At 32.9% G+C, this 13528-nt stretch overlaps 1 protein-coding gene across 1 annotated transcript; it reads right to left on the reverse strand.

The window, feature by feature from the left end:
- Positions 1-1472: 1472 nt before the first annotated feature.
- Positions 1473-5681, reverse strand: LOC128156658 (uncharacterized). The gene is made up of 6 exons (XM_052818880.1): positions 5524-5681; positions 5124-5255; positions 4733-4840; positions 4422-4547; positions 2687-2803; positions 1473-1795 (listed from the first exon to the last, which is right to left on the reverse strand). Exons 1-6 carry the CDS (start codon positions 5561-5563, stop codon positions 1725-1727), a joined length of 594 nt encoding a protein of 197 aa, XP_052674840.1. The 5' UTR covers positions 5564-5681; the 3' UTR covers positions 1473-1724.
- Positions 5682-13528: the final 7847 nt, after the last annotated feature.

Consider the following 13528-nt stretch of genomic DNA (forward strand, 5'->3'; position numbering starts at 1 on the left):
GAGATTAACGGAGAAGCCGAGTGTCTGGTTGAACGAGACTATATTTCGATATCAATAGTGCTTGGATCCATAAAATTTTTTGAATTGCTTCGATTACTTATACATAGTTTGAAATCTATCTTTAAATATTACACAACATGATTCATATGGGGTTTCTCGAAATTCTTGTAGGAAAATTCTAAAATTCATATAATAAAAAAGTGGGTAATTCAAATACAGACTAGAAACTAATTGCCATGCAAGATAAGTTTATTTAAGATAAATGATAATCGATAAAATCAACTCCCGTCAGTACTTCAGTACTTTGATTGTATTTGGTACTACCCGGTAAATTCATGATTTACAACATGGTAGTTATATGAAAACGCAAAGGAAAAGAGTGCAAGAGGGCTACAAAGTCATTAAAGGACGGACGGTCAGCAGACGTCAAGAAAAGGTCTGCTGGTACATGTAAGATTTCTGAAACTTGGTAACAAAAAGGTGGACGTACAATTTTCAAAGATGTGCGTTTATAACTTTGCTTTAGCTTGTAGCTGCACAATAAATGCAGAAAACGTCATAGTAAACGGAGGAACTGTTACATTTGGAAGCATAGGATGAACTCATCGATGGCTTTAAGGTGTCTGGTGTTCATACTTTTGGAATTATTCTTAATGATACTGAAAAGTTTTGTAACAATCATTGCTTATGAATTAAGATATCAACAAACCAATTGTTTGATTTGGTGTCTTGGTCATTAACGACTATATCTTCTAATGAAACCCTATAAACCCTTTAATGTTTAAACCATCGATGATCTTTTTGCTTTTTACTCATTATTGATGGGAAACGTGCTGTGTTTTTGGTTATGTTTATTTTATTATGCTATAGACACAAAGTGACATCGATTCAGAGGGCAACTACTGAACTTACAAAATGCGGTTTCTGTATAAAATATTATGAACGTCGGCCATATTGCCGAATATAAGTTCTCACCCGACGGACATAGAGATATATCCGGCAGTCACGTGTTATGTGGCATTTCAGTCCAAAGGAAAGCAAAACCTGGGCTGCGTTCAAGTTCGTAGCAGTTAGCTTAGCTGCTAGGCTGTAAATATCTAGGTCTATTGAACGGACCGCTAGGTTAGCCGCTAGGTATCTGATTTGAAGTTAGAAATATTCTATTAAAGACTAATTACTTCAACATTCTTTGTTAATTTAAAGCGGAAATATACCTGTTAAAATTCATTATAACTTATAGGATGACCGAAATATCCCTAATAAATAGATTTCATCTTTGTTACAAAGTAGTAACTATGGTAGCCATATAAAATAATTAAGCTACGAATGTCTACGTAGTGGCTAGGTTAGCTCACCGTTCAACAGCGTAGCAGCTACGTAGCCCCACGTAGTAGCTACGATCTTGAACGCAGCCCAGTGTGTACATGTATTTCCAAACCTTCGAGGCCAAGAATTTCTGGCATTTTACAAAACCAGTAAACTATTTTTTCTATTTTTTCCCTTTATTTACAAGTTATTCTAAAATAAACATAACAACTAAAAAACTTGTGTAAAATAAAAATGAAAAATAACAAACAGAGGAATTAATAAAACTAACTAACCCCCTCTCTCTCTCTCTCTCTCTCTCTCTCTCTCTCTCTCTCTCTCTCTCTCTCTCTCTCTCTCTCTCTCTTTATGCCTCAGTCTCTACATCTCTATGCTTCAGTTCATATATTTCTGTGTTTTCAGTCCCTACATTTGAATGCGTCAATCCATTGCGTTGTACGACATAGATCGTCTTTGGAACACAGGGATTCTACAAGAAACAAGGTCCAAATTTAGCCAGGTAAATTATGCATACTGACAAAACAATCCCAAAGAGAATTTTGGTCAAACAAAAAATCTTATATGATGCCCTTTTTTGAACAAAGTCTCATTGTTGTCTTAAAATACATAACTGATCGTTGCTCGTGAAAAGTACATCAGTTCTAAATATATCAAAAAGATCTTTATGAGAGAATATCGTTGGGTCGTTGGAGAAAAAAATAAGACGGTTGTATCATAAACAATACAAGTTTGTCAAACTGACAAATCAATTGGTTTAATGAGTATATATTGTTTTAAGGAACTGTTTGCATTTGCATTGGATAGAGAAGACGAGTGATTTGATGACAATATGAACTCTCGCTCTCTTGATTTGTCATAAATTATTAATGTTTTGCAATGATGGTCATTAATATTTCATGATGACACTTTTGGGTAATGAATTCCATGTTTCTTGGTTTTTTGAAGTGAAGAACATGTCAAGTGACATAATTAAAGCTTAATTAATTAATTAAATTTCTTTCATTCTTGATGTCTTTTAATTAATTGCTTGTCTAGACCAGAAGCCTTGAATTTACAATTACATGTTGTTTACTGAGAGACTTCTCGTTGTGTAGATTGGAACATAAATATTATATCTATATAGCGATAAACTTTTTAATTGTTCCACCCACAAAATCAATGGATGTTAACGAAAAATTTTAAAAGGTCTTTCATCAAAACAAAGAAATTCTAACTGAAAATGTCTTGTAGAGTTTTCACTCAAATATATCGTTTTGTGTATTTACTTTTTGAAGAATGATTTGTTTATTCGCCTACCTGTAAGTTCTACAATACACATTATATGCTATGGTAAATTACAAACACATTATAGAAGACTTACTCCGCTGGGATCGGACGAAGCCTTTACCCGTACACGTCATTCTGTGACACAGGAACCGCAGTCCGAAGGAATCCTTGAAGTCGGACGGAAACACACACTTCCCGTTAATTTTGCACCCTGTAAGCATGTAAGAAAGTTCAATTAAGAAAATTCCCCATTACACCTAACTACCCCTGTACTCATTTCAGCTCAAATTCCTAATACCGTATACATGTACTAGTTTCCATGGTGATGGATTTTTAAGCGTGTTACAAAGTATGTGTAATTTCGAAAATAAGATCATAGCGAAAATAATCGAAAATACGGTATACTGGTAATATTCACAATTTAAATGCGCTGTTTTGAATTTTTCTAACTGGTGGTCAGTTAGTTTTAAAGAATTTGTCAAAATGTCAGGGTGATCAACATTAGTCTGTCCAAAGGGAGAAGGGGCCGATTTCTTTTTATAGTCTGGGAAATTGGGTAAACATTATGTAATGTGGTACTTCACTTTATATTGATAACGCACTGCACTGTAAAGCCAGTTTTTCGTACCCCACAAAATTTTACCGTAAAAGTCAAGGTAATTTCTGGTTTGTATGAAGTCAATCAGCTCTTTTTTAAAGATATTGATTGGTAAATGTTACCAATATATATACATATTTTAATCTTCATTTTATGTCACCACAATCTATATATATACATGTATGCCGTATTTATAATTTCGTCATTTACATACATATTGATTGATTTACAGGATTGGAATTGAAGACAGCTAAGGTCATGACTTTGAAATTCTCCTGTTAGGTTTTAATGTCTAAATGAATACGAAAGTCAACTTTCGTTATTATTGTGTTTTAGTAAAGTCCTCATTAAACTTTTTCTAATTACATAAATTAAACAAGATGTTTGATTCACACGTGATCGGGGTGTTAATTTCGTTCATGTTTCAGTAACAAATTACTGCGTCTTTCAAAAATTAACCATTTCATCAATTCAATTTCCTTGCAGCAATTTTATTTTAGATATTTCAACTTTTCTTCCAAAACATTTCCTTAATATGATTTTCAAGGTAAAATATTGATTATAATGTTGTTATCTAGTGTAAATAAACATGAACGTCATAGGTACAAGCACTGTTTTAATACAAACTGCATGTACTAATGACAATCGTGATACTAATACTGCAAAACTTTTTGTCAGGAAAAGGTGATAAGGTTAATAAATCTTGTTGGAACTACAAAATCACTTAATAGTACTTCTACATAAATTGAATTCTGAATAAAATCTACACCGTTTTCCTCATTATCATTTCCTTGGTTAAAAATTAACATTATCTTGCAGATTTTCTGGAATTAACTATTACAGATTTAAATGCTTCGTCCAGATGTAGAAAAGTAATTATCTGTAAATGATAAAATAATTAAAACACTAGGCCTGATTTTTACTCTACACGCTGCATATATATGGCACGATCACAGGTGATGGTGGGTTTTGTTTTCCGGTAAAGTTTACGTTATATAATCTGTATTCAAATTATTTATGCTTAACATTTCTATTGCGACATACTTAGATACTATACAGTAACCACAAAGATTTCCGAAAACAGAAAGTATATGCCAAGGATAAATCAAGAGTTTGCTTTTACAATCTAACGAGGTTTTTTTATTAGTCTGTTTGTTTTTCTCTCTTTTTTTTGGGGGGGGGGTGTATACACTATTAACTAATTTCTTATTGTAAAACCAACTTATCTCACCCCTAGTGTGCTTCATACTGTAGCCCTGATGGTCAACAAAACAAGTGGACTTGATACACGTGGACTGGTCAACATTGGACTCCCCAGGAAGACACCGAAACGTAGAGGACATTATGGTGGCACAGTCTACAAGAGAAAACCAAAAATAAAAAATAAACTGCACGAAATGGAATCATTTGTTTAAACTTAAAATGTTACCTGCAGTTCATTTATTTTTTCATTGGATATGTTACCAGTCACCCCCCCCCCCCCCCCCCCCAGCAGAAACGTGTTGTGTGAATGTGACAACTGTCTTATGCAGGAAGACTGACCTTCGTTTGATTTCTGAAACTTGTTTCCGTAACATTTCAGTGTTTGGCAAGACCCTGGCAGGGCCACGGATTCTCCGTCCGGAACCGCACGTCCCTCGTATACACAACCTGCAAGTTACGTAATCACCAAGAATCAAACTCTACAAAGGATTTCTGCGCAAAGACTCTTGTATCGATAAAGGAAACAGGTTTAACAACTGATCGCTAGATTTCGCTTGAGGAAATTATATAAGTACAATTTGGAAACATTTGTTTTATCTTTCTTTTTTTTTTGCTTTAATTTGCAGTTGCTGTAACTCATATAAAATGCAAAAGACAGTAACGACATAAATACAGACATTATACAGAGCACCGTAATCTTTCTAAAGTCTAGCTTACAATCGGAACTTACCGGTATTGGTCTTTGGCTGGAATAAGTTCCGGAACACACTGTAGGAGGTGACCTCGGTCAAACTCCACAGGCCCCCCAACAAATATGTGATCAGAACGCCGTAAAGGTTCATTGTCTCCAACAGCAAAGGATCTAGTAGAAAATACGTTGACAGTTATAGTTATTAAGTGTGTAATTTAAATGTAATTAACAAAATATTTATCAAAAGAAGACATTAATAATTTTTTATTACAAATCACATCGCTCTCAGACATATCCGAAACAAACCATTTTAATGCGTATTTTAAAACTGGACTTACTAATCAGGTCAATTTTTTTTACTGATAATTCAATGTGAATTTAGCAATTTATAAAGACTTTTGAAACTCTTTGCAGCAATTAGCTTAAAATGTTGTCTTACCTGGCGCAGGTTTGGATGAGCACGTCCGAACGTTTAACATGCAATGTTAGAGCTATTAAAGGAGTTCTCCGGATTTAAATATAGCCAGCAATGACATCACGCAAGATAACGTTTTGACGCACCTGACAACTTGACAACAATCAGCGGGGCTTGGTAAACTGGGTTTCTGCTAAACCCAGACAGTTTTGGTTAAGTTGACCCTTGGCACATGTTAATGATATGATTATATAATGCTTTTAAACTGGTGTTCATTCGATGATAAAATTTTATCTACATTGCACATCACAAAAAATGCTTAGGTAATGTGACAAATTGCAGTAATAGTGAAATGATGTTTGCAGACACTTTTTGGACTTTGCAAAAATTTTAACAGGCGTTTATTGTGTAAATATGACAGTTGATCCACAAGATAAAAGACGAATTAGTGGCATGAAAATTTCATGCATTAATTAGGAAGTGCGTGAACAATTCTGCCTAGCATTAACTGATCCTTTGTTGAAACCAAAACCCTAGGCGTTGACATAATGAAGACATGTTGCATCAGCATGATGGTTATTGGCGTATATTTTCATACTCTTCATCGTAGAGCAAATGAAAATGCGATGATTTAAAAAAATAATTAGAATTTTCCATTTTTGCAAATGTTAAAATGTCATCGCATTTCTCTCATTTTTTTTCTGGTCTTGTTTGTAGAATATGCATTGTGTGAACTTTTCCTTATTCTTGATTTTTTGAAGGCAACAAGAGAGAGAGAGAGAGAGAGAGAGACAGAGAGACAGAGACAGAGTTGCATCGCATGTAATAAAATGATGGTGTTTTTATACAATGCGTTTAGATATAAATTAATTATTTCTTGTATTTCTTTTTTAGTCGAACATCTGGTGATCTTGCAGAACATAATCATGATATTTTTTTACAGCTTAATCACGAAACCTATAAAAATTTGAATTTGATAAATGTGTGAACATTTCTATTATTGATAGTCCATTAATAAAAAAAAAAAATTCTTTTATATACTTATAAATCTGTAAAGATGTGGTTAAAGTACAAAATTTACCAACGGTGGCATAAAAGAAATCAATTCTGAAACTGTCATAGTAAATCACTGCCTGTTTGTAACAGGTCTACATTAATACTGTATAATTTCGCCATTAATTGGGATTGTATGCGAGAAATCCTGGTAGATATTACGTGTGGCCGGTGTAAAAAGGTGAGTAAGTAACACCCTAACAGTTAATTACAATGGATCTAGATGCGATATACAGGAAAACAATAAAAAGAACTACCAAGAACTTCGGAGTGAATCATTTATTTGCATATTCAGGAATCAATATTACTGTCTATATTATTCCGAATATCTTAATATTAATTAGTTTTAATATTTGCTTCCTTAATAATTGCTATAATTACATACATGGACTTTGATTATTGCTTTTTGTATAGGGGGGGGTACAGGGAAATTTCTAATTTTCTGGTATTGATAATCTTTTTGAATGTTGTTGTGGCGTTTTGATTTTAACTAGAAATCTCTACATTCCCATAATTCTAGAGAGTACATGTTCGCGAAGTTTGATTGATTTACTGCATCAAACCTTTGCCCTTCTGTGCATAACTCCGACTCCAAACACCAAATTTAAAGTAAAAAACAAATTGATAATTTGTAATTCTTTTTAAGAGCAATGCGTTTTAACATTAAAAACGATTTCTAATCTTGGAACTCATTTTTTGACCTGATTTGCATACGCACCAGAATTCTGCATCATTATGATAATGGTGCCCGCCCTTTCTATTTGTAGACACGCCGGTTTCAGAGTTAGAGAAGGATTTACATTTAAGTCTTAATCTTTTTTATTATTATCTTAATTTTAGGCCAGGCTGGCTGTAAAAGCCACCATGACTGATGGTTATGTCACATGTAGTAAATGAATTGAAGTGAGAGAAAAACATTCGCTTTGTCTTGTTTTTGTTTTCAAAAACCTTATACTTCGCCTTAACCATTCCTGCTTAAATCATCATTTACATACTCAAGGTTCAAGGTTAATGTTACCTATATTTCCATGTATACATATTACAAAACTCTTATAGAAAGGGGCGTGCTATAACTTTTGAGTTGAAATCATTATAGGGGTAAAGAAAAATATTTAATAAGTTTAAAGAGAAATCTTCATATCTACAAAAATACACACATCAGAATACAAAAAAAGTAATAATGGGAGAACAGGCGCAGATACAGGGGGTTTCACTGAAGGAACTGCCACTATCCCCTTCTCCGGATTTTAAAAAATACTTCAGTTGAGAGAGAGAGAGAGAGAGAGAGAGAGAGAATTGTGTTATACGGTATTATACAGTTAGTTCTTACTAACTTATGAAAGAGGTCTGTGTTTCACAAAGGGTTTCCAGTGTCTATTTCTTATTACTTTATGAATATATATACAATGCTTATCCATAGAGAGTCAAGACCTCCTTGGACTGATTAACGTTGTGTACACACAAATTCTGTGAAAAAAATCAGTACCATTAAATTTTTCATGCAATTTCCTACTGATATCGCCACTTTACTTGCCTCAGACTTTCCTCGAAACACGCCTACCGACCTGGGAAAATGAAGTACATGTACTAATAGGATTAATCAGTCCAAAACTAGCGCAATTTTTTGTGCGCCGTAAATTGCTGGTGGGTTTTTTTTTAGTATGGGAGGCACTGTAGCTCCCAGGTCGTCCATCCGATTTTTTTCAGACCGGGAGCTACAGACCTGCAGCTAGATGAAGTTTTGAGTATGTTGGAGTAACTAATGTTTCGGACCACAGAAATTAGGCGCGTAAGCACCGGTCCTAGCTATGAGTGACATTGCTGGAACCATGCACCGACACATCAATTACGGATGCTCGACCCCAACTCCCTGGTTTTTTTTTTTCTACTATGGCCCAAAGCGGGGGTATATATATTGGATATGTGTCGATTCATTGTCTATCTCATCCATATTTCGATTGTAATACAATCAATTTACATTTTTGGCCTCCTTTATACCAATATAATATTTTTGTAAACAGAAAAAAGAAGACTCTGTAATAGTGTCTTTTACTAATTAACAATTTTTAATTGTCAATGAGTCCGTGACTCATTGACAATTAAAAATTGTTAATTAGTAAAAGACAATAGTATGCATAAACATCACAGAAGGTTACAAAATATCTTTATACAGCAAATAGTTGAAGCATAAACATAACAAGTACCTGACATTGTCATGTTTAAATTTTCAACTCTTTTCATTGCTTTGACAGTATCAAAGCATTTTCGCCTTCCAAGGGTCCGATTCACTTTTAACGATCTCCCAAGGGGTAGATGAGATTAAACGAAACGCACCCTTGGCTAGCAAAGTTGCTTTCGAAGGTAGTCAAGACGAAACCGAGACACAATCGCTTGATCGACTTTTTCTGGTGTTTTTTTTTTTCAATTGTTCGAGTTGCTGTTCCTTTTCTGTGAAGATTACAAAGAATGTTCACAATCAAACAAAAAGTATTAAAGAAATCTTTTGCAAAAAAAATGTGGCAATATATTAATACTAAATTTTGTTTCATTCGAAACTACATGGTGCTGCTACAATGCAAATCTACAAGTATGTTCACCCATATCAAAAATATATTACTATATGATAATTTTATATTGCTATCAACCGTATGTACGACATATTATGATACACGTGCTCGTCCTTTGGCTGATAATTCTTCACAACACTCCTCTTTCAAAATACAAACGTAACATAACATTTTCATTGTACATAGCGAATGGGCTCATTTTCGTAGCTAAAAAAATTCGCGGATAAACGCGTAACTTTCACTACATTACATGAAACTTTCACGAAACAACGCGTGTCTCTCGGTATCAAAAACACAATAACATTTCCCAAATACACGCGTACCGAAGAAAACGCGTACTTTCGATATGTAACGCGTTAGTTTCGCAAATAAACGCGTATCTATTGCGAATAAACGAGAAACATTCGCGAATAAAAGCATAACGTTTGCGGATAAACCCGAAACTTTCACAAATAAACGCGCACTTTGCATACGGAACGGGGAACAATATATATAACGAATATTTTCGATATGTAACGCGTTATATTCGCAAATGAACGCGTAACTATTGCGTATAAACCAGAAACAATCGCGAATAAAATCGAATCAAAGCATAACATTTACAGTTAAACCCGAAACTTTCTCAAATAAACGCGTACCTTCGCAAATAAACGCGCAAACTTTGCACTTTGCATACGAAACGGGGAACAATATATAACGAAGAATTTTTGATATTCTATTTCTTTTTTTTAATTGGCTTACAATTAATAAACACCAAATATAAGGTTTGATTCACGTTATATTGTAAAATGTTCTATGATCATGTCATTAAGGATAGATAAATTAAATTATTGATATTTAAGCATATTTCCCAAATTAAAGATATCTATATATTAGTACACATCCACAAGTCGGCGAAAATATCGAAAATAATGCTACTTTGAATTCATTGGCTTGATATAATTATCAATCTGAAGTTTTATCAAATTTGATTTATATCAGTTTAAAAAGATAGAAGGTTCTATCATTTTGATAGGGTTAACGAATCTAAATACTCAGTATATAAATCAACGGAAAACTGAAATTATGACTTTTGCATTATTTTCGTATTCGTTTTCATTCAACGTTCCTGACAATGGCTCCTGCTTAAATTAACAAATTTAATATTATTGTTTTACCGATAGTTTTGCGTTTATTCGCGATAGTATTGTATTTTTTGCCCCCCCCCCCCCCCCAATCAAAAAAAAAATTCCATCATATCGCGATAGTATTGCGTTCATTTGCGAAAGTTACGCGTAAAAAATTTGGAAGTCATGTGTTTACATGTATTTGATTACCTAAGAAAATGATTTCAATGGGTTTTCGCGTCATTGCGTGTTTAGTGTACAGAATTTTAAAGAAAAATGCAGCAAAGTTGTCATTTTGAATATACATGAGCTCACAATATTTGCAGATATTAATTATTATGAGATAAAATAAGGAAATAATCAAACAAACTATGGGCTACTAGTAAATAGGCATGTACGTCATAGAATGTCAATTTTTGTCAGAATGGATATAAATTCAGTGTTATAAGCAGAAGTATAAATCATGTTTATTGTTCTAATAAATAATTCATCAAAAGAAAACATTACTATAATTTGATGACACAAACTTCAATCGTTGGTTAGTTGTACAATAGATACGATGAATTATTTAAAGCTCTGATGTAAGTTATAAATAATAAAGTTTTAACTGTTAAGTTAGGTAAATAAACATGGAAAGTACACGTGTGTATGTATATTTTATATGAGTTTATCTTACATCAAAAATCCCTGAATCATTTTCGATATTGATTCAGCTGTGTCCGGATATTAAAAAATTGTATACAGTACAATTTATTCACCTCTAGGAAAACAAAATGAACATAAATAAACAATTCAATTCTCAATTCAATTCAATTTATTATCCTTGAGCTTTACAACTCATCGGAATACAAATTATAATACATATAAAATTATATGCAAATGTGCAATGTGCAGTAAGTGAGTGGACATATTAAGACAATATAATCAAGTACATATCTAAGATATGAATGAACATAAATGTATAAGTAGCTTAAACTGTAGTATTATTACAATGCTGCGCTCTCATTTTGGAAGCGCTAGATAAATATTTTCCTAAATTATTGAGTTCCTTTGTATTGTTAACACTTAAAAGTTTAGTTAGCTTAAAAACACTTGGTTTTTTGTAATAAAAACTCTTTATATATTTCTTTCGTAATTCAGCGTAAAAAGGACATATGAGTATAAAGTGGAACTCATCTTCTAAATCTTTTTTATTACAATGATTGCAAAATCTTTCATTTCTTGGCACCTTGTTGTGTCGACCTATTTCAATATTTAAAGAGTGTGATGAAGTTCGAAAAATACTTATAAATTTTTTTGAAGTATAATTAATCGGTCTCCTAAGATAAGTTTGCAAACAAAAATTATCCACAAGGTGTCGATATAACATACTCTTCGGAGATGTCGAAAGAGATGACATCAAACTTTGTTTATAAATATCTAATATTCTACACTCAATTATCTTGTAGGTTTTACAATGATTTGAACAAGTTTCGTCAAACAAATATTTTAGACCCATGCTAGATAACTCGCTTTGTATGGAAACCATCCAGTTATCGTTATTGACAAGCATGCTTGAATGATGCATGTGTAATTTACGATTTCAACATGGATTGAAACATTATCAACAAAGCATCGGCTGCGAACAATATAAAATATAATAGAGGGAACGTAAGAAAACATTCTAAATTATATCTATTCATTTAATAAAATCACAAAAAATCATAAATCCAATTAACTGAAAATAATTACTAGTATCAAATCGATATTCATTTAAACAATAAAATGCTTTCTTTGGGGATTCATTCGGGATATGAAGGTAGCGACATTGCAGAAAAAATACATAACCCGCGTTAGCGGGTTATGTTTTTTTTTCTGCAATGATCGCTACCTTCATAACTCGAATGAATCATCAAAGAAAGCATTTTATTGTTTATATTAACATCTTTCTTTTAGCCAATTGATAAATTGATTATGAAAAGTAAGTAAAATTTACTAAATTATTGTTAATGTACGTAAGTACGTTAACTAAAAGAAACAGCCAAATCGTCTCCTGTGAGACTTTGATTCAGACATCGTCATGATTATTTCGTGCAGTCCGTGATTTTACCTAGGTCGTTGTAGGTTTGGACCAATCGATAAACTGGGCGTGTCAATATCTGTCCTGTCATTTTCTTGTCAGTTTCAGCCGCTGTCTATATAGCTATGAATTAACTATAAGATTCCGTAAGAAATAGAAGGAATAATACTTGTTGGATGTAAATATAGAGTTATATCATGTTATATCAACATAAATCCATAACTTGTCCATCGGGAAATACAATCATGTATTAGATTAAGTTTTAAAATTCATAGAATTTAATACAATCCACATAACTCTTTAAACAGTTTTAAATAGTTTAAGATTATTTTAAATTTTCAGAATTTTACAACTTTCTATATCTATAACACGTACGATTTTCGAGTTTTTTTTTTTGTTTTGTTTTTTTTTTTGTTTTCAAAGACAAGACAACATTGACGCTTCGAGAAAAAAAAGTTGCTTCAATTCTTATATTTACCTTACTACTTATTTTTAGTGTTAATGCAACAACGGGTTCTTGTTTAATAAATATCATTTTATGCAGTTTCATAAGAAAGTCTAGACAGTAGTATCACTGTGTGTGGTTTGAGTGGAAAAAAAATATCAAAAGGCAACCGTTATTTAATTTATTTTTTGTATCATTTTCTTCATACAGGGGTACTATGTTTGTTTTTAAACCATTTTAAGATAGCTAGGTCAATCTATTACCATTTTTCTCAATGATCATGATTTCTTGATTGGTTTTCAAGTATTCAAAGATATGCAAAATACAATTAAAATGTACATTCTATAACCTACCGCGTATTGTTTAAAGTGTGTTTGCAATAAATTTTTGGTTTGTTTTACTCGCTTACTTCGCGCAATTTTGTTTCTCTACTTTCAGTCACGTACGTAGCATCGTTTTGGAAGTTGGGTTGGGATTTATCCGAAAAACAGAAGAAGAAAAAAAATGAAGCGCAAATCTTAAAAATCCTACTCCATGGTGGTTGTGGGGGAGGGGGAGCCTATATGTAGGTTTATTTTTTCATCAATTTGTTAGGGCTCCCAGGAAAGTGGGAGGGGGGCTCCTTCATATAAATTCAATTTCTATATAAAAATGCAAGAAAAATGTTTGCATAAAAGTAGAGGCGTCAGTCCCCCCCCCCCCCCCCCCCCCCCCCCCACCATGTCATTTTTTAAAGGAAATTCCCGCTGCGTCTATTTTAAAATACTGTGACGTAAGTTCAAAATTAAAAAAAATCGAT

The sequence above is a fragment of the Crassostrea angulata genome, chromosome 7 (genome assembly GCF_025612915.1).
Source record: "Crassostrea angulata isolate pt1a10 chromosome 7, ASM2561291v2, whole genome shotgun sequence".
Lineage (NCBI taxonomy): Eukaryota > Metazoa > Mollusca > Bivalvia > Ostreida > Ostreidae > Magallana > Magallana angulata.

Bases quoted from the DNA above. Each gene is read 5' to 3' on its own strand.
- LOC128156658 (XM_052818880.1), bottom strand. From the start codon at position 5,563: ATGTTAAACGTTCGGACGTGCTCATCCAAACCTGCGCCAG. The intron at 5,256-5,523 runs GTAAGACAACAT...ATTTTCTACTAG, and splicing joins CTCATCCAAACCTGCGCCAG to ATCCTTTGCTGTTGGAGACA. The intron at 2,804-4,421 runs GTGAGATAAGTT...ACATGCTTACAG, and splicing joins CAGTATGAAGCACACTAGGG to GGTGCAAAATTAACGGGAAG.